Source organism: Podarcis filfolensis (assembly GCF_964270895.1).
Source record: "Podarcis filfolensis genome assembly, chromosome: 1".
In the NCBI taxonomy this organism is placed as follows: Eukaryota; Metazoa; Chordata; class Lepidosauria; order Squamata; family Lacertidae; genus Podarcis; species Podarcis filfolensis.
Genome location: NC_139604.1, coordinates 70,814,476 through 70,835,772, shown reverse-complemented (window position 1 = coordinate 70,835,772; position 21,297 = coordinate 70,814,476). Strand labels below are relative to the sequence as shown.

At 45.8% G+C, this 21,297-nt stretch overlaps 1 protein-coding gene across 6 annotated transcripts in view; it reads left to right on the top strand.

Annotated features, from left to right (window-relative positions):
- The window catches only part of SYT9 (synaptotagmin 9), a 136,060-nt gene that overhangs the window by 46,756 nt on the left and 68,007 nt on the right, over positions 1 to 21,297 (top strand). For 3 of the 6 annotated variants that reach the window (XR_014544454.1, XM_083598855.1, XM_083598857.1), the window contains exon 1: positions 1,385 to 1,856. The exons of 1 other annotated variant lie outside the window; for it this stretch is intronic. Coding sequence is in view for 3 of the 5 variants with exons in the window: in XM_083598855.1 (XP_083454981.1) it covers positions 1,709 to 1,856 (148 nt within the window). In the remaining 2 variants the exon portion in view is untranslated. Of the gene's footprint in view, positions 1 to 1,270; positions 1,857 to 21,297 lie in introns of those variants that run through there. 2 more of the 6 variants (XR_014544453.1, XM_083598854.1) reach the window with 1 other exon arrangement.

The window sequence follows — 21,297 nt, the reverse complement described above, 5'->3', positions numbered from 1 at the left end:
TCGGTCCCTGCTCCTGCCAACCTAGCAGTTTGAAAGCACGTCAAATGCAAGTAGATAAATAGGTACCACTCCGGCGGGAAGGTAAACAGCGTTTCCGTGCACTGCTCTGGTTCGCCAGAAGCAGCTTAGTCACGCTGGCCACATGACCTGGAAGTTATACGCCGGCTCCCTCGGCCAATAAAGCGAGATGAGCACCGCAACCCCAGAGTTGGTCACGAGTGGACCTAATGGTCAGGGGTCCCTTTTCCTTAGTACTCAGCAGCTGAGTTTGCTATTAGAAGAACTGAGGATTGTTACGATTTTAATGTGATTCTTGCCGTGTCTTTTATTTATATCGTGCTCTGAACACTCTGTTAAAAGTGGAAAGGCAAACTATAAATTGGGGCAATAAATAAGCGTACTGTGCCTCCGTGATGTGACCCAACATAACCTGAAAATACATAGTATTACTTAGCAGTATGTATGCACCAGCGTGTGAAGCTACTTCATGCTATTTCACAAAATGGGGGGGGGGCACTAGCAGGTGATAAGATTCCTCTGGGGCACCAGCTGGTACTTTAAAGTAAGGATGAGCAGGTATATGTGTGCAGTTGAACCAGTTGGAAAATACTGACCCTATTTTGATCAAATGAAAAATAAACCTCATGTGCGGCAGATTTTGTCTGTTTCAGCCCCCCCCCCCCCCACTTAGCAAAATGAAACACTGAAATGTTCAGTGGAGGATTTCTCACTTCTACAGTTTGGGAGTGCATGCCCGGGAAACACAGAACCACCATTTTTAAAGTGGCTGATGAAAAGCGGGTGAGAGGCTCTGTGTGGCTTGATCTTTCACTGGAATAAAGAAGGAAGAGAAGCATTTTGCTTCCCGTTCTCTGGAAAAATTGTGGTGCTTCCCCCTCACAATAGCTTGCAGGGCCCAGTGCGTGGGGAACGGAGGGGCCCAGAAACCAAAGCCTGCACATTGTAGACTGAGGGGGGGGGGGGCGGAGAACCTGTGTGTGAAGGAAAACTGTGTTGCGAAAGGGAAACTTTTTATGAGAGAATTGTTTTTAAAAGCACCAAGATTAGGAATCAGCTTTGTTTGATTTGCCTCAAGAAAACAGCACTTTCTCTTCATGTGGCTCCCCAAGTACTTGAGGAGAATTCCACACGCAGGCAGCTGCTCCGCGTGTGTGCTTAGAACGTTAGGTCCCCAGGGAAATGCTGTTCCAGAAAAAGAAGGGTGGGGAAAGAAATGCGATAGCTGACAATCTTCGGGAAGGGGAGACACGGGGAAACGCCGAGCTCGCCTCAGCCTGGGCGTTGGGCGGAAGGAGGCGCCTTCCCTATTGGCGCCGGGCTGCTGCAGTGAGGCTCGCGGCCGCCAGGGAGAGCCGTTCGGGCGCCGCCTGGAGCCGAGCGAGGCGCGGCTGGCTGGGCGCCTGGCTTTGCGCGCAACTGGTGGCGGGGTCCTCCTTCTCCTCCTCGTCCGGGCGGGGTGGTCACGCCCGGCGCTGGCGGCTCCTGCACAGTGCCGAGGCCGGCCAGGCGAAGTTGGGCAGCGGCGAGGAGGGGCGGCGTTGCTGCTGCTGCTCCCTCTTCCCAGTATGCCGGCGTCTCCCCAGTTGCCTCGGCGGCGACGGCAAGCGGGCGGGCGGCAGCGGCAGCCGAAGAAGCGCGTGTGAGCGACCGGAGAGCTCCTCTCCACTCACAAGGATGCTGGGGGGCGATGCCTGGCGGCAGGGAGGACGAGATTTGCCAGAAAGCGCTGAAGCTGCTGGTCGAGCTCTGCTCCGACGGGACGGTGGAGAACGACCGCTGCCTCGAGTTCAACTACTACCTGCGGGACAGCGGCAGACCCCGGCCCACAGACTCCGGTAAGCGCCGCGATCCTGGGTGGTGGGGGGCCGGGAAGGAACTTCAGCGGGACGAAGGGCTTCAGTTCCCTCGTCGGAAATCTATAGGCGTCCATCGCAGGCTGGGTTTGGAGAGGTGGCGCGTCAGGGATCGCCCGATCCCATCCCTCCATTTTTCAGAAATCTCCCTCCGCCCTGATTTTGAGGCGACCAGGACTTTACTCCCAAATGGTGAGGCCGGGGTTGATGTTCCCGGTCTGTGCAGCCAGAGAGCACACCGTCCTCCTGGACGCAGCGCCCAACCCTAGTCACATTTAGGCGCCAAACCTATTGGTTTCAATGGAATCTTTCATGCTGATTTGAATAGATGCAGAAATGAATCCTGCTGATTTTCACAGAACTTGCTCTTAAGCATGGCTTTAGGATCATGGGTTTGATATTGGACCTGCTCCCTCAGAGGGAAGTCTCTGGGAGTTGAGTGAGAGTTGCTCCCATGTAACACGTGTGTCTGCGTACAGCGTTGCAGACATGGTCATGGGGCAGAGTTAAGGTACCATCTCTGAACTATTTTTAGATCCTGTGAATTTCTATTGCTGCTGTAAGACCAGCAGGTATGCAGGACTGTCGGAATAAACACATCTCCAGGAACCAAATCATGGCTGTGGCTCTGGTTGAACTCAGAGTGGGACCAGGGCGGTGTGTTCAAAAGGCATCACATGCTGGGTAGCTCTTAAGCTATTCAGATCTTACAGGAATTGTTTCTTTGCCTTGCTTACACAAGCACGCGCACAACAATCAAATAAAATGTGACAGAGCGTTAAATTGCTCTTCTGTATCTCCTACGAGTAGTATAAGCATTTTGCAATATAACACATCTCTGTACCGTTGGTTTCATTACGGAAATCAACTGGCAGCATACCTTGTTTTCTTTAAAACATGTTTCAGGGGCGGGGGCTGATTGTATTGCGACTAACGGAGCAAAGGGATGCTACCACCGTTTAATTAGTTGTAATCCTTTCGCCGGGTAGCGTAGAAGTTGCTTGCTTCCTGGGCTATTTGAAAGCTAGCAGCTAACTTTGGTAAGTTCATTTGATCAGGATTTAAGTGAGGTGGGCATGCTGAATTGTTAAACTGATAGGTGCTTCTGTTCTGTCTTGAAATGACTACTGAGCTCTGATCCTGAGTATACTTGTTTGTAAATAAGTCCTACTGAAATCACAGAGGATTGACTTATGCATAAACGCACTTAAGATGTTGCAGGATGGAAGGTAGAGGGTTTTTACATTATTGCTTTTCTTAGGAACAATCCTATACTATGTCCCATGGTAGCATTTTTTATTCACTGACAAGCTTTTGAGTCCCCTCCCTCTTGTTTCCTACCAGAGAGACTGCATACCAGCCTTTTGGGCTGATTATGGGATTTATGTTGGATTACGTCTTTAGTGCAGTGTCTTTGGTTTCTTTTTGATAAACGTTCTGATTTAAATGTTTCTTTCTTAAAGAAGCACCTCCAACTGCTTTGTTGCTGCTCTACTTTCTGCAAGAATGTTGACCCATTCTGTGGCTGCTGAAGAAGATCAGAGATCTTCCTGATACAAATATGCACATGTATCAGGATAGATCACCAAAGGCCTAAGCTAAATCTGCGTTGTTCCTCTGTGTGAAATTTTATCTAGTGCACATACAGCTCCCAAGCACAAGTATTTAGTCCGTATTGCTCTTCAACCCATTTACACTGGAAGCATAACTGTTCACAAGGCTAGCGTAGATCATGCACCTAACACAATATGATGCACATGAAGTGCTCTCATTGTATATAATACCTGCCTCGGCTTTTCTGATGATTACTTTACTACTAAGCTGTGAGTATGGGAAGCTATGAAGAAGTGCCTCCTTAGTGGCATTTATATTCTTCTGAAACTGGGGGTTACTAACTACAAAGTTTATTCTGCTGAACTTAGCGGGACTTCAAGGGGAATTTTTTTTGGATCACACTGCTGAAGTAATCCGATTTACTTACAAATGGTGCCCTGCAACAAAATGTTACAGTGTGCCACAGGTGTTACCAGGGCCTGTGGCTAAGTAGAATTTGGGGGGGGGGGGGAGTTAACATCGAATACAGGAGTCCCTCCCTGTTGTAACTTGGAACTTGATTCATGTATGTTTTATTTATATTGTTAGTTCTTGGACATTTAAAGGAGAATGCAAGTCAGTTGTACTGATGGATTTGGCCTGGAATGAGGTTCCAGAGGGAAACTTAAGGAGCTGGATTTTTACTTCAACCTGAGATGTAAGGGGTGTTTTTGACTGGAAATCCAGAGCAGCCTCAGTAGCTCTGTCCAGCAATGTTAACAGAAGACTACTGTGTCCCGTACGTCTGCAGTAAGGATGCAACACTGAACTGCACTGCATATTTCTCAAGCCGACCAGCAATGTGGGAATAAAGGCAATGAATAATACCTCAGCAGTGCTGTTGAAAACTGCTCACTTAGCTTGAATCCAACCTTTGATTGGGGTCTGATACTTCTGGAGATCACTGCAGAGTTGTTGTAGATCATTCAGAGCCTAAGCTGCAGTATTTCACGTGAACTACACTGCAGGCCTGTCATAAACCATTTCCTCATCCACAGCCTTTCCAACTTGCAATATGGTGACGATGAATTGTATTTGGGGAAGGTGGGATGTGGTGGCTACACTGGTGTCCAATCCTGGTTACACGGAAACCTTGGATTTCTCCATTGGTTTCTTTGGGAAGTTCTCACTTCTTCTGTTCCTAACAACATTTAAAAATAGCTTCTCGGTGTGAACCAGCAAATGAATTCTCTTTAGAGTATAAGAAGATTCTCTCTATACTTCTTGTATCTGTGTCTGTTTTTCCTCATTCCTTTTAGAGGATGAAGGAGAAAGTGACAAATAGACTGAAGGGCAATGGAGGAAAAGACCTAATGATATTACTGTGTACCTTCTACTCTCTCCTTTAATCTTCTTGCCTTGTTTCTCAGCTAGCTGATCAGCAGTTCTTGAAGCTGAGCAGCCATGTCCATTCTCTTTTCCAATTTTCTGTGGCTATTGAGCATACTGTTCTGTGTTGGGCTGTTCTTGGGTTCCCCGCCTGCCCTGGGGGTGCTTTTCTTCTAAACATTTTTTGTACATCTGCAAACCTTGAGGTTTCCTTAAGCTTGCTGATACCTCCTCTTGTGTGTGGATGCCCCCATTTTAGCTAAATAAGAATTGACACTCAACCCTGAATCTTGGAAACAGAGTAAATAATTTTCTTTATGGCGAGTCAGAAGCAAATTAGGTTCCACTGATTTTACTGTACAGTTGTTCCCACAGTTTTATCATTTGATGTTGAGTGGCTGCTACATTATACAAATTCTTCACTATACTGTATTGTAATCCATTGGTATTCAGCTGCTGGGTTGAGTTCCACACTGGGTAGTGGACTGACCTTGGGTGGGTTGCAACAGCAACATTACCACTGTACAAGTATATAGTGTGGAATTAAAAATAGGGTCTCTTTGCATCTGTGGGCTAAAGGTGGATCCTTGTTCTCAAAAGGTTCAGGACCATTTGATTTAGTGAATACGGCCTGTGAGTATGTATGCAAAAGTGATCAATCCATGGAAATGTTTTCTAGATCACCAGTGAATGCACACCTGTGCATTTGTGGCACATTGACAACATTACAATAACTTTTCTCCATTTTAACTAAGCTTCCTTACTTGGTCATCCAGAAACAACAGTTATTTGCCACAAGCAGTCGATTGGTTATTCACAAACCAAAGCAGTTGATTGGTTATTCACAAACCAAACTTATTTTGTTGAGCCATTTCCTGCATTAAAATTAATGTAGAATAAGTTAAGTTTTAGTAGGGTTTACACAACCTTTATTTAAAATAATATTAAGCATTTCAAGTAAGAACACTTAAACATAAAGTTAAACCTAAGTTGGCAGGTGTAAAACAATTTGAGCATGGGCTTCACAAGTTAAACTATAGCTATTTAGTTTGTACTTGGTGTGATTGATAGAAATCTGTCAAAAGGAATTCATGGAAATACCATTTCACTTGTTCTTTGTCGTGCTCCTGAGTTCCAAGTGACATTTCTGAGATGTCCAGGATGCTTTTCACTTGGACTGTACTGAAAGGCTTTCTCTGCCATCCACAGTGCTCTTGTACATACAGCTTTAGCCATATCCTAGTGAGGATATTGGTATTGCTTCAGTCAGCTGCAATATAAATTAGTTGAGTTTTAAAACCTTTGATAGCTTGTAGTTGCAGGCAAGAGGGTCCCATCGATAATGTAAGGTGGGGTATAGGTGTAAGATGGGATATAGATTTTACAAATAATGTGGTGGTTATTTGAGAACAAATAATGAGGTGGTGTCTCACAAGTAGCATGTGGTTAATAATGGCTCCCAGTGCCCCAGCATGCCCCATCTGCAACAGAAAAAGGATGGAGACACAAGTCCACCCACATGTGATTATGATTATAACCTGTTAATAGTACTGCTAGTTTAAGAGGGTGGAAAGGGTCAATCCAATTCCTCTCACCAGCAAATATTTCAATATCACGATATATCGCCAGCTAAACATTGCGATACCTCAGTATATCACGGTGTCTGAAATAAGGTTGGAGCTTATAATAATCTGGGAAAATATTTTTTAAAAAATAAAAATCTAAATTTGATGCGTATAATTAAATGAAAATTTACTCAGCGATAGCATGCTTAACTAAACCATTAAAGATTTCTGGAGAATATATTACTGTTCTGTTAAGGGTTTTATATACTCATAGTAATACCTTGAACGTGGCCCTGTAACAGATTTGGAACTGGTGTAGATCAGTGCTAAAAAGCCTGATCTAGATGCTACATGTCGCCTGAAAACTAGGTTACAGATGGCCATCCAACCTCTGCTTAAATACCTCCAAGGGAGGAGAGTGTACCACCTACCAAGGGAGTCCTTTCCACTGTCAAACAGCTCTTACTGTCAGAAAGTTCTTCTGGTTGTTTAGTCAGAATCTCCTTTCTTGTCACTTGGAATCATTCATTCGGGTCCTGCCCCCTCCAGAGCAGGAGAAAACATGCTGCCTCCATCTTCCATGTGACACACCCTCAAATATTTGAAGGTGGCTACTCTATCTCCTCTCAATCTCCTCTTTTCCAGGCTAAACATACCCAGCTCCCTCAACCGTTCCTCACAAGGCTGGGTTTCCAAGACCCATGATCATCTTGGTTGCCCTCCTCTGCACGTGTTCCAGCTTGTTAATATCCCTCTTAAATTGTGGCACCCAGAACAGGACACAGTACTACAGGTGTGGTCTGACCAAGGCAAAATAGAGCAGGTGGCACTGTGGTCTAAACCTCAGAGCGTAGGGCTTGCCGATCAGAAGGTTGACGGTTCGAATCCCCGTGACAGGTGAACTGCCGTTGCTCAGCCCCTGCTCCTGCCAACCTAGCAGTTCGAAAGCACCTCAAAGTGCAAGTAGATAAATAGGTACCGCTCTGGCGGGAAGGTAAATGGTGTTTCGTGCACTGCTCTGGTTCGCCAGAAGCGTCTTAGTCATGCTGGCCACATGACCTGGAAGCTGTATGCTGGCTCCCTCGGCCAGTAAAGCGAGATGAGCGCTGCAACCCCAGAGTTGTCCGCGACAGGACCTAACGGTCAGGGGTCCCTTTACCTTCATGACACTATATTTATGTTGATGCAGCCTAATATACCATTTGCTTTTTTGCTGCGGCATCACACTGTTGACTCATGTTAAGCCTGTGGTCTACTAAGACCCCTAGATCCTTTTCAGAACAGAAGCTGGAGCCAAGCCACACTGATCTTAAAATGAAGAACGGAATCTCCTCCCACAGCACTGCTGAGGGAAAAAAATTCCAATAAGCAAAGTTTCTTTTTCTGCCAATAAGCTCCACGGAGCTTTAAGTCACACACTGTGGCTCTTGCTAGGCAGAGTAGAGACCCTGATACCGTGCTTAGCTGGATATCGAGCTGGGGCAAAATAACGATATATCGCCCACCCTAACTTTCCTGTGACAGCCCTTAAGATATCTGAAGATGGCTATCACATCTCCTCTCAGTCTCCTCTTCTCCAGGCTAAATGTACCTGTGTTGACTGTGTTTGGTGCTGTTTCCCTGGCTTATATTATAATATTGGGGGTTGTACACGCAGTCCTCAGAGTGTGGACATTCAGCTAAGAGCCCTATGTACTCAAGACCCTGTTGCATTTTCCGGTACAGAAATATGCACAGGTCTTGTTTGCTGTGGATGCCGGGGCTTAATAAAACCATGTATAAATACAACCTTCTTGACACATTGCTTTCCTAAATAATGAGATACATTTATGTGCTTTCAGAATAAAATCTATGCATTCACATGGCTTTATATTTGTTGCTATACATGAAGTGATATGTACATGTTTTAGGACTTTGTATTTAACACACTTTTCAGTGGTTGAAATATCACTGTGTGAAGAACACATTAAAAGAAATCCCTGTGCTGTGTGCTTTTCTGGCCATGAAGTCGAATGTCTCATCCTAGTTGGAAAACAATATATTGAGTTTACAAAAAAAAAAGGGAAGGTAGTGTTCTCTGTAGCTCGGCAGAAACCCATCAATAGTAGACAGGCCAAAGACAGCTTGATTTATTCAGACAAGCCGTCTCATTGAGTTAGTAGAAGGCAATTAATGGGCTCTGAAGAATGTCTCTTCAGGTTTTCGAGGACTGGAAGAATGGTGGCAACAGCATGGAGCCAACTGAGGAAAAAAATACCTTTCTAATTAGTAGCTTGACTCCAACATTATTAATATTTTAGCTTAATTCAGGTAAAAATGTTTGCATTAGGAGATTTGGTCATTATAGGGAAGGTTGCTAAGAAGTATATAAGATGGTTGATGTTTCAGATGAATAAAGTAAATGAAGAGCAAGCATTTTTACTACTCTTTTACACACTGCACATAGTGAGTTCTCAGTTAAATCAATACTTCATTTAAAGCCCATGGTTTCCTGAGTGAGAATGAGCCTCCGTACAAGCAAGCGCCCCTGGCTAGGAATGTGCTTCCATATGTATGGCAGGGTGGATACATGTATGGAAAACCTGTTTCACTTCCACATGCCCTTACAGGATCCTTCACTGTGCAGAAAATGTGTATCCATAGCTTAATGTAGTGGTTTTTTCTGGGGGGACACAGGGGGACGCATACCCCTAAACATTTTGTGAATCTAAGTTTGGCCTCATTGAGGGGCAGTATTTCATTATGAGTAGGAAAATGACTACCCCTAAACATATTTTTAAAGGGAAAAAAAAGCACTGGCTTAATGTAAAACAATTTATTTGATTTGTTATATTTCTTTGATTAGTGTATATATTTCTCATTCAAATGAATCCCAATAAATCCCAAATGTAAATCCCAGTTTACAAACAAGGAATAACAATAACATGGTGGAACGTAATCGAACATCACAAATACAGCATAAATCATATAGCATGATTAACAGATCATCAGTGAAACAGTTACACTCTATAAAATACTGTTAACAAAGCGGCACCTAAAAGAATAAGTCAAAAATCACAATTAAATGCAAAAGCCATATTATGCGTTTAGCAAATCAATACAGCATTTATAATCTATAAAACAATACTAACAACATTAACAATATAGCAGCCAAAAATAAACAAAGCACTGTTAAGTTCATACACACACTCTCTGCACTCTGACTCATAAACTTTCACTCTATTTATCGCATTAAAAGACATCCACATGATGCCTGTGGCAGCAACTCCCTTCTGAAGGTTCTTCAGGCTGGAGGTGGGGCAGCACAAGTGAAACCACCCACCTGCTGATGGCAAACAAGAGTATCTTTCCCTTCACAGTTCTTCCTCTGGAAACAGCTCCCTTATGAAGGCTTCCCGGGGCTAGAGAATAGGCAAAGCAGGTAGGAAAAGCCATTACCTGCTGGCCAACACAGAGTCACATAGTCCTACAGCATGTGACCCTAGCAGCAGGCAGCACTCTGGCAATGCACTACGGTTAAGCTGCCGTTTCCCTTGTAAATATTGACCAGCTACTGTCTGAAATATGATGAGTACAGATTCAGCCTAACTGATCTTGAAGCATCAGTTTGTTTTTACAGAAATGAAGAAATGTGGTACTGTCATTGAGCTGGTTTCAACATATAGTTTATCATGATGGGAATGAGTTGCACTAAGCCACAGTCTCATTTCCCCCCCAAAATCAAAAGCTTTCGTTTCGGATTAGCCACAGCTTGTCATTTTGTCCAAACCCAATAAACTGTAGTAAGTCTAAACTATGGTTTGTTTGAAATAAGCCAATTTTGAAGGTGTTGGCTGGTTAAGGAAAAGTCTCAGGTAATTTATCTGATATTTTCTTACATTTATATCCTCTCTCTTTTTCCGTCATGGAGCCCAAGGCAGTGTACATGTGGTTCCCAGGAAGTCTCCCATAGATCAAATCCAACCCTGCTTAGCTTCAGCAAGGTGGTAACCTCATGTGCAGCTTCGCACCATGCCCTGGGATGTTGTGTGTTTACCCCTCTAAGGTAATTGCATCGGTGCAAGAGCTGTAGTTAGAGTAGAAGCTTCTATCCTATCAACTTTTTAAATGGTCAAAGTCCATAGTGCCATGTCGAATGTGCCACTTGTGGAAGACGAGGGCTGCCTTCCACGTGGGCAAACGTCTGAAAGTTGCATGACAGTGCTGGGGGGGCAGAGGCAAAATGGGTGGAGCAGCAGATATGATTGTTACTTTTGCATGGTAGGCTGCATTCCAGCCATGGAAAAGTCAGGTTTCTACACACACACACACACACACACACACACACACACTGCCCTCCATGCAGGCAAGCAAGAGACATTTTCAAAGAGTACACTTTAGTCAAGCAAAGGTACTCAAGAGAGAGTGGAACAGCAGTTGGTAAGGAGTGTAGCTGTCAGGGACTGGCTGGATGAGGAAGAGTGGTGGGAGCCAAAATATCTGATGGGAATTGGACTGCAAAACATCTGGATAACTCCAGGTTGGGGGAAGGTTGCATATTCTCTGTTTTTAAGAGCCAAGCATTGCTATTGCTATTGCTATTATTTACCTGGGTTTTTGGACCTCAATTTTCTGCATATTTTTTAGTTGGGGTAGAGTGGAGTTGGAGCTACTCATTTTGTGTGTGTGTGTGTGTGTGTGTGTGTGTGTGTGTGTGTGTGTGTTATATGGGCATTTTGTAAATTGTCCAAGTAGTAACATTTACAGGTTTATGGATGCCTATCTTCCTGCAAGTATCCTCAACCCCACCTGCCCAACAAATACCAGGGACATGGAGCCAGTGCAGGAACATTGAGTATGCAATGGCTGTATTCAGTGCAGTAACAGCTTCTTAAGTCCCATCTCCAGAGTGTAGGAGTAACAAGGCACATAACAACCTGGAGTTATCCAGATGTTTTGCACTCCAATTCCCATCAAATAATTTGGACTACTGTGAGTGTTTTCTCTAGTAATACTAGGGTAGCACCTGTTAACATTGGTGGGCATGCATGACCTGCACCAGAGATGTGACCTGAGATTGTCAGCCATGAAAAATGGTTTTTAGCAACTGCTGCGCTCCATACTCTTCCCCCAGAATGGGCCTCTTCCTTGAGAAACTAGTAAGGATCTGACCCTAGGAACTTTCCATTAAAAATTCATAAAGGTCATAGGAGACTGTGGTGAAGCCCCAGAATAGGATGAAAAGAGAGATCAAGAAATACTTATGCAGATAAGGATGATAAATAGAAAGGCCAGACCATTAATCATGCTGAATTTCATTAATGCCACACTGAGTGGAAGAATGAGACTACCAAAACCAAATAAAGCTTTCTCTTCCTTATTGCCATGCTGGGCTGCATATTTTTGAAGCCCAGAAAACAAGCCAGTGGGCCCGCTGCTACTTATTTATATTAAAAACAGCTTCTGACAAATTACAGTGTAAATAGATGCTGTTGGTTTAACAGAGGATATAGGATTTTTGGAGCTTGTGAGCAAAAGGAATGAAAAGTCACATTTGATCATTTATTCAAGTTAGGAGCAGATGCTTAGATCTAGGAAATTAAAAACCCCACAAAGTCAAGGATGTCAGATAGGCTCTGAATGAACTGTGTGAGACATTTTTATGCCAGTGGAATCAGGGTCTTGTCATTAATATTTTACTTGTATATGTGTGCTCTTATTTCTGCATGCAGGGCGGGCGGGGGAATAACCTAGCAGCATAAATTATCAACAGGAAAACTAAAAGTGAAAACACCCTGGATAGCATGTATTTTGAATGTTCTCTTGTTGGAAAGCCTCTTACTGTATGTGTATCATATGTGCACAAAATACCTAATTCAGTTTTGCTTTGCATTATGCTTGATAAAGCTAGTGGGTAGGGTGTGTTTTGATCTGTCATAGAGCAGAAAATTTCTAGCAGAGAAGCCTAGCCATATAAGTGGGGAAGAAGCTTATTCCTGTGCAGCATGTGACCTGGTCCTGACTTGAGGCATATATTGCAATTCAGATGACACTACAGTGGTCCCTCGGGTTACATACGTTTCAGGTTACATATGCTTCAGGTTACAGACTCCGCTAACCCAGAAATAGTTCTTCAGGTTAAGAACTTTGCTCCAGGATGAGAACAGAAATTGTGTTCCGGCGGCGCAGCAGCAGCAGGAGGCCCCATTAGCTAAAGTGGTGCTTCAGGTTAAGAACAGTTTCAGGTTAAGTACAGACCTCCAGAACGAATTAAGTACTTAACCTGAGGTACCACTGTAGTTGCTCTGGGGCTGTCCGTTGTGTTAGTACCATTATGTAATACTAGGGCTTTCACATTTAAATTTCAGTAAATTGGCACTCCATATTCTGGAACAGGAGAAGAACTAGGGTGGAATCTGGTGGGTCATGGTTGCTGAGACTGGGAAGGTAGGTCAGTAGTGAAAAGAAAAGAAAGAAGAAAAGAGAAGAGAAAAGCTTAGTTCAGCTGGGTCTGAAACCTACTGCCTTATCAGAGCCAGATATTGGTGACTTACAAAGACAGTTTTACTGCCAGGACCATTAAAATAATGTATGCTAGGCATCCATTGATTCTGTGATATTTATGAATAAGAGACTGGATTTTTCAAACAGGGCTTAAGTAAGGATAACCAAGTCTATGCAACCTTACACTCCCATGCCTCCCTTCTGGCAATCTGAGGGATTGCAGCTGCTGCCCCTGCCCTCTTTAGTTAGTGACTTTCCAAGAAAGGATGAGGGATCACACTTTAGATCGCCTCCTTTTAATATGGCAGGTTGCAAGCACTTTGCCACTTTAGAAAGAAAATTGTGCTGGGGTGGGGCATGTAATTGGCTAGGATAGCTCTAGGCCACAGGGGTCTAATTTGGCCCACAAGTCCATTCTCTGCAAAGCACATCCATTGGCCCCATGTGATCTGTGGAGCAGGTCAAGATGTAGCTGCAGGGGAACAATTGGGAATTGAAAGAGCACTCCCGGTTGTTCCTTAGCAAGTGGGAATCACTGATAGTGCCTATCAGCTGATCGGCACCACCATTGAGCCCATTTGAAGTTGTCCATTTGCAGGTTTGGTTTGAATTCAGTCTGCACAAGCAAACAGGCATCCTTCACCTGCAGCTTTGCAGTCAGCTAGATTGCCACTGGAATCATGCAGCACAATGTAGTTACAAAGAGCTTGCAAGACGCCACTTTAAAGGAGGCAGCCTGTGCCACTTAGGACCCTCACCTCAGTTTTCAAGAGGTTTGGCAGCTCAGAGGGGCATTATGTTCCTAATTAAAATCACCAGTCCAAGAGGAATTGCTCTCAATATAATATTTTCCCTCTGTGATGTTACCTCACCCTCCATGCCTATTGACTGGCTGAGATGAAAAAGAGATTAGAGGAATTAAATAATGCTGCAACAGCATAGGGAAATAATGGCTGTAAACAGTGCTGGAGTAAAAAGGATTTAGGAAAATGTTTGGGGAATAAATGCCCACAATGCCCTGAAATTGTTCCCTTGCAAACATTTGGTGCAGCCTATTTCACTTTCTTCATAGGCCTTTGTTTAATTTGAAGAATCCTTAACTGGGGTTAAATCCTTAGCAATTGTGAAGCTGAAATAAGCTAAAAGAAATAACCTTTTCTTTTAAAAGATGCCTTAATTTTTAAAGAAGGAATATATATAATATTTTATGCTTGAATAACTCAAAAGTGATTCAACTGATTTTGGTCAAACATTTTCATAACGGCATGAGCTCTTAAAGATTAATTTAAGCATGACAAATTTCAGCCGAAGGGGAAGAACATTTATAAAGTCGAGATAGCATGGAATTGTGGGTTTATAGGTGGAGTAACTCTTTCAAGCTGAGGCTTAGGATGTAGTAAGCTACCTATGATGGGACTGAATTAAGGGCACACTTACCAACATTTTGACGCCTCTGTCAGAGTGCAAATGGACTCTATAAATGACACAGACATCCTGGTTTGGTAGCATTTTATCCGTGTTGCGCACAGTTATAAAGAATTCAATGAAGTGCAGGATGGCAGCAATTGAGCATTCTGGCAAAGCTTGCAAATGAGCCGGTAGCTCTAAAATACCATGGTTTTCCCCTCCCTGTGTTTATGTAGGGCATGGGTAGGCAAACTAAGGCCCAGGGGCCGGATCCGGCCCAATCGCCTTCTAAATCCGGTCTGCGGACGGTTATTTGTGGGGCATGCCTGGTGTTTTTACATGAGTAGAATGTGTGCTTTTATTTAAAATGCATCTCTGGGTTATTTGTGGGGCATAGGAATTTGTTCATTCCCCCCCCCAAAAAAATATAGTCCGCCCCCCCCACAAGGTCTGAGGGACAGTGGACTGGCCCCCTGCTGAAAAGGTTTAAAGGTAAAGGTAAAGGGACCCCTGACCATTAGGTCCAGTTGTGACCAACTCTGGGGTTGTGGCGCTCATCTCGCTTTATTGGCCGAGGGAGCCGGCGAACAGCTTCCGGGTCATGTGGCCAGCATGACTAAGCCGCTTCTGGCGAACCAGAGCAGCGCACGGAAAAGCTGTTTACCTTTCCACCGGAGCGGTACCTATTTATCTACTTGCACTTTGACGTGCTTTCGAACTGCTAGGTTGGCAGGAGCAGGGACTGAGCAACGGGAGCTTACCCTGTCGCGGGGATTCAAACCGCCGACATTCTGATCGGCAAGTCCTAGGCTCTGTGGTTTAACCCTGACCCCTAATGTAGGGCATCATCACTGATCCCAAAGGGCTACACAGATTGTATAAAACTCTCCTCTCCAACCTGTTCCAGTAAATACTCCATGACGTGCTTGTCCTTCCTTCACTTTAATCTGAAGCTTTCATTAATGACGTTGTGGTCAGACTCAAATGAAAATAAATGGGGGGGGGGAGGACGGACGAAACACTGTACACTGAAAATATATAGGATCTAAGCTGATGCAGCAGTGAAGGTGTTAAAATATTTTCAAAATATGCATTTCTGGAAGATTTGAGTTGAAAGGAAGTGACCCATTATACATATAGAAACTAATGGGGGAGATCATTAAGGACCCCAAATACTATAGCTGTACCCCCTATGCTATAAAACATTTAATACAGTTTTATTGTTTAACATTGGTAAATTGGAATGATTTTGTAAAATATATCTCACTGGTCCTTTTAAAACTATAATTAAATTGGGACATTTTTGACCCAGATATTGCATTAATCAGTGCTTTTTTCTGGAGGTATTCAAGCAGTACCAGTACTTTTTTCTAGAAAAAAAGCACTGTCATTAATAATATGTATTTTACAAGGGAAGGAGGGTTTAAAGCATGCCCCCAAACATGGTTCCATCATCCTTTTTTTTTTTTTAGGCACTTAAAAGAGATACGTTCAACTTGTCTTTAACATTGTACTTGAATTAATTGGCTACAGTGAACATTAACAGTAAAGAGACAGGCTCTTAACCTAATTAGTGTCAGTGGCTAATGTTTAAGTACTTGGGTTGCAAGGCAGAAAAAGCAGTAACTGCCAAATATCTTTGGAGACACTGGCTAAAAGACATCTGTTAATGGGGTCTTCCGGCTTCCTGCAAGCAAGCTTGGGTCCTTCTAATTACTGTTTTACATAACTGTGGCAATGTGGATTTTAATGGTATTTGTGGCTTCTACCAGCAGGCTCATAACTTTCGAACAATACCATTTAACTGAGAAATGGGAAAAGCTTTGTCCTGATACTTGGGAGGAACTCTGTTTGTTTGTTTGTTTGTGTGGTGTCTTTTTACTTCTCTTTGTCAATGCTGTTTTAAAAAACTAAATCATGTGGCAGCTCTGCTATTCCCTTACAGACCTGTCAGTCTGCCTCTGTTCCCCTCATCTGTCCTATGGAAGGTGGTAACAAGAGCCTAGTTTACAGGTAATGCAAGTGACGAGCTTTAAGAATTTAGGGGGGGGTGTCATTTGAAAAGGAATTGCTTCCGTAATTAAAATAGATGCCAAGGATGGGTGAAAGGGCTAGTGGCAGCTTCAAGGTGGAACCCAGAAGAGGGCAATACAGTACCCCCCTCTCACCCACAGTCCTCCTTATGTGGTCATGTGAGTAGCAGGAAAGGAGGAGGGAGCTGGTATTCAGGCATTGTTCTGGATCCGCATACCCTCCAATATTCTGCAGATGAAAACAGGAAGATTTCTCACCGCCCCCCCCAACTGAACCTCATTTGTGTCTCCCCCTCAAACATTTCCTAACAGAAGAAGGGCAAGTGCCACCACAACTACAACAACAGGACACAGCACACACACCTTCTACTGTCCTGAGAAAACTCCTCAAACCCAATTTTGTGTTATTCTTTGCTAGATTTACAAAAAGAAAAACACACACCAATAAATACATTTTAGAAAGAGGCAAGATTAGATGCGGGCGCACAAAGCACTTAATAAGCGCTCCACTCCCCCTTTCTTTCCGCCCAGGGCAGTCCTGCCCTCCTTCCCCTCAGAGCTGGCGTGTCACTAGGGGCTGGGCCTCGGTGGCCACAGCCTCTCATCCTCCTCACCTTCTCTTCAGCAGCCACTGTGAGTTACCCAGGGAGGAGGCTGGTAGTGGCAACCATGGAGAGGCCACGGAGAGGCAATGGGGTGCTCCTTTACAGCCACAGCCGCTGGCATCGCTTGGGACAAGTGCCAACTCATTCTCCTCCCCAAGCTCAACAGCAGTTGCACTGGCAGGGAAAATGGGGACATTCAGGGATCAAATCAGCAGCCCTGTTTAGGGAAGTTTTTAATGTCTGATGATTTATCATTTTTTAAATATTATTATTATTATTATTATTATTATTATTATTATTATTATCATCATTATCATCATCATCATCATCATCATCATCATTAATTCTGTTGGGAGCCACCCAGAGTGGCTGGGAAAACCCAGCCAAATGGGTGGGATATAAATAATAAACTATATTATTATTAATAATAATAATCATAATTCCAGGACTGTCCCTGGAAAATCAGGACATTTGGAGGGTATGGATCCCTCTCTCCTAAATTGGCCAGAAGACAAGCCTGAGGCTGACTTTTGACTACCATTTCCTAAAGAATAAGAATAAGAACTGTATACCTCCCTTCACCTGTAAATCTCAGCGGTTCACCACATAAAAATGCAAGATAAAAAAACCACAAAATACATAGTAAAATAAAGAATTAAAACAAAATAAATGAAGGTCATGATTTTACCTACCTTCCACCTGACATCACATATGATGATGGGAAGGGGCAAGTGGGTGTGGTTTGGGAAAAACCCAAATGAATTGGGCCCACGGAGTGGATATTCCCGAACTCTGGGCTAGATGGACTAATAGTCTGAATTAGTATAAGGCAACTTCCTATATTCCTATAAGTTGCTATGTATTAAGTTTCCAAGAGGCAAAAAATATTATTTGCATGCCTATATTTCATTCGCAGGTGAATCACCTTTGCCTTGACCAAGAGTGGATTTCAATTGTTATGTACTGAGTTGAATAGGATCCAAACTGCAGCAGTCTGATTGGTCCTAGAACAATAGGATTCAGAATGCAGCAGTCTGATTGGTCCTAGAACAATGCAGCAGTATGATTGGTTGGCAGGATCCACCCAATCATGCTCCAGATAGAAGTGAATCCACAACCTGATTGGCTTACAGTAGAATTCTGGAATTAGCCAATCATGTGCAGCCCATTGTGTAAATAATGTATATAAAGCAGATACTTTGAGGGGACATTCATTCATTCCTCCTCACCACTATGAGCTGAATAAAGAGCATGAAATCACTTTGCGACTCTGAGTATATTTCACTGGCGACGAAGGTGGGATCCCGCTGAGCTGACTGCCACACACAGCACCGCAGCACCGCCACCTGCCGCACCGCTGCCTCGCACCGTGTATCCAGGCTTCAGCTCCGGGACACAAGGAACTCAGAATGGCAACCGACAGCAGCTTCTCGCCGTTCAACCCAGCATCTGGAGACTGGGAAGCGTACGCCTCCCGTTTCACCTTCCTCCTAGAAGCCAAAGGGGTCACCGAGGAAGAAGACGCCAAGAAGAGGGCAATATTCTTCAGCGTCTGCGGAGAGGAGACGTTTGAAATCGCCCGGGCTCTCCTTGCGCCTGAAGACGTTGCTACTGTTCCATACAAAACAATAATGGAACAGCTGAAGGGGCACTTTTCGCCACAGCCCTCAGTGGTGGCTCGTCGAAATGCCTTCTACGCAAAGCGGCAAGCCCCTGGGGAAACCATAACTGGGTTTGTGACCTCTCTCCGCCAAGCTGCCCGGTTCTGCAACTTCTCAGAGCTGGAGAACATGCTTCGTGACCGCCTCGTCGGTGGCCTGAAGGATGAGAAGCTGCAACGACGCCTCTACGCTAAGAAGGACCTAACGTTCCAGGTCGCTCTGGAGGAGGCCCTGGCAACGGAAGCTGCCGAGAGGTCGACGCAAGAGGCACGGCCGAGCCAGCCGTCCCAACAGAGGGTCCACCATGAAGACCTCACCGACGACTCAGGATCTGACAAGGAGGAGGTGCACCGAGTACAGCAGCGCACTCAAGCAGCCCACATACCACAGCTGCCTCGACGAGAAGGAGGGAACTGCGCAAGCTGCGGGGAAAGTCACGAGAGGAGGACCTGCCGTTTCCGCAACGCAGAGTGCAGGCAGTGCAGAAAATTGGGACACATCGCCCGGGTGTGTCGAGCTCGGCCCGCCCGACGCCAGGCATCAGATGACCAATCCAAGAGCCCCAGGTCCCGGGGCCCAACGCACCAAGGCAACTCGACGGAGCTCACGGACTTCCAGGTATACCAGTTGCCCCACCCCAACGTAGAGAAAATTTATGTAGAGGTACAGATAGAGGGGGCCCCATGCCGCATGGAGCTTGACACGGGTTCAACTCTATCCATAATCTCGGCAAGGACCTTAAGGAAACTGTGTCCTACTGGGGGTCCCAAACTCAGGCCGGCCCCATTCACCCTCCGGGACTTCCAGAAACGTAAGGTCCCCACAATGGGGGTGGGGACCTTCAGGGTGCAATACCGAGGGCGGACGCGGCAACTGGACTTGCTTGTGGTCAAGGGCCCCTACATTAGCTTACTGGGATTGGCATGGTTTGGACCACTGGGGCTAGCCGTCACCGGGGTGAACCACACAAGCTTACAAGTGGACGTGGACGCCATATGCAAGGAATTTCCAGGGGTTTTCGATGGGAAATTGGGACAGTATACGGGCCCCCCCATTGCTCTACAGCTTGACCCCGCAGTACGACCAGTCAGGCTCAAGGCCCGCCGGGTCCCGTTCGCTCTGAAACCCCGTATAGACGAGGAATTGGACCGACTCGTGGAGCAAGGAGTGCTGGAGCCGGTGCCTAATGCCCCCTGGGAAACCCCAATCGTCACACCCGTCAAGCCTAATGGTTCGGTCCGCATCTGCGCAGACTACAAATGTACCATAAACAAGGCCCTCACAGCCCATGCATACCCAGTGCCAGTGGTCAGCCATGTCCTTGCCACCCTGGCTGGGTCGAAAATTTTTGGCAAGCTGGACTTGGCCCAAGCATATCAACAGCTGCCAGTAGATGAGGCCACAGCAGAGGCACAGACGATTGTGACGCACAGAGGAGCGTTCAGGGTAAAGCGGCTGCAATTTGGTGTCAGCGTGGCACCAGGCATATTCCAGAATCTAATGGACTCTCTCCTTAAAGGGATTCCTGGTGTCACCCCCTTCTTCGATGATGTGTTGATTGCCGGGCCCACACCAGAGGAGTTTGAGGACCGCCTCCGCACCGTTCTGCACCGTTTCCAGACGGCGGGTCTCAAGGTGAAGCGGGAAAAATGTCTACTAGGAGTGCCTCAGGTGGACTTTCTGGGATTTATGGTGGACGCAGAAGGGGTCCACCCAACTGGGGACAAGGTACGGGCCATTTGTGATGCCCCAGCGCCCAAGAACAAGACTGAACTTCAGGCCTTCTTGGGACTATTGAACTTTTACCATTCCTTCCTTCCCCACAAGGCGGCGGTAGCGGAGCCCCTACACAGACTCCTGGACAAGCGGGCCCCTTGGGTGTGGGGCCAGCGCCAGGAGGCCGCATTCCAGGCAGTCAAGGACTTGCTGGTCTCAAACTCGGTCTTGGCACACTTCGACGAGAGGCTGCCAGTGGTGCTAGCATGCGACGCCTCGCCCTATGGCATTGGCGCTGTCCTGGGACACCAACTCCCGGATGGAAGAGAGGTACCGGTGGCATACTTTTCCCAGACACTCAACGCAACCGAGCGAAACTACTCGCAAATCGACAAGGAGGGTCTGGCAATCGTGAAGGGAGTAAAAAAATTCCATGATTTCTTGTACGGGCGGCCCTTCACCGTGGTGACTGACCACAAGCCGTTGCTTGGCTTGTTTGCCCCCGAAAAGCAGACCCCCCAAGTGCTGTCTCCTCGCGTCCTCAGGTGGTCAATTTTCCTTGCCAGCTACCAGTATGCATTAATTCACCGCCCTGGGAAGGCGATGGGCCATGCAGATGCCCTCAGCAGGCTACCACTACCGGAAACAGGCCCTGACCCAGCACCTGCACAAGAAGTTATGAGCCTGGAGCTGCTTCCTGACCGCCCCATTCAGGCACAAGAAGTTGCACACCATTCCAAGAAAGATAGGGTCATCTCCCGGGTCCTGGACTGGGTGTGGAGGGGATGGCCCAGCAGCAGCCCCGGGCCAGAATTCGCCGGCTACACAACCCGCAAACATGAACTGTCGGCCCACAAGGGGTGCCTGTTATGGGGAAGCAGGGTCGTTGTTCCCCAGCCCCTCCGCAAAAGGGTCCTCACAGCCCTACACGAGACACATCCAGGGGTAGTAAGAATGAAGGCCCTTGCCAGGAGTTATGTGTGGTGGCCGGGGATCGACGGAGAGATAGAGGCCTGGGTCAAACACTGCCA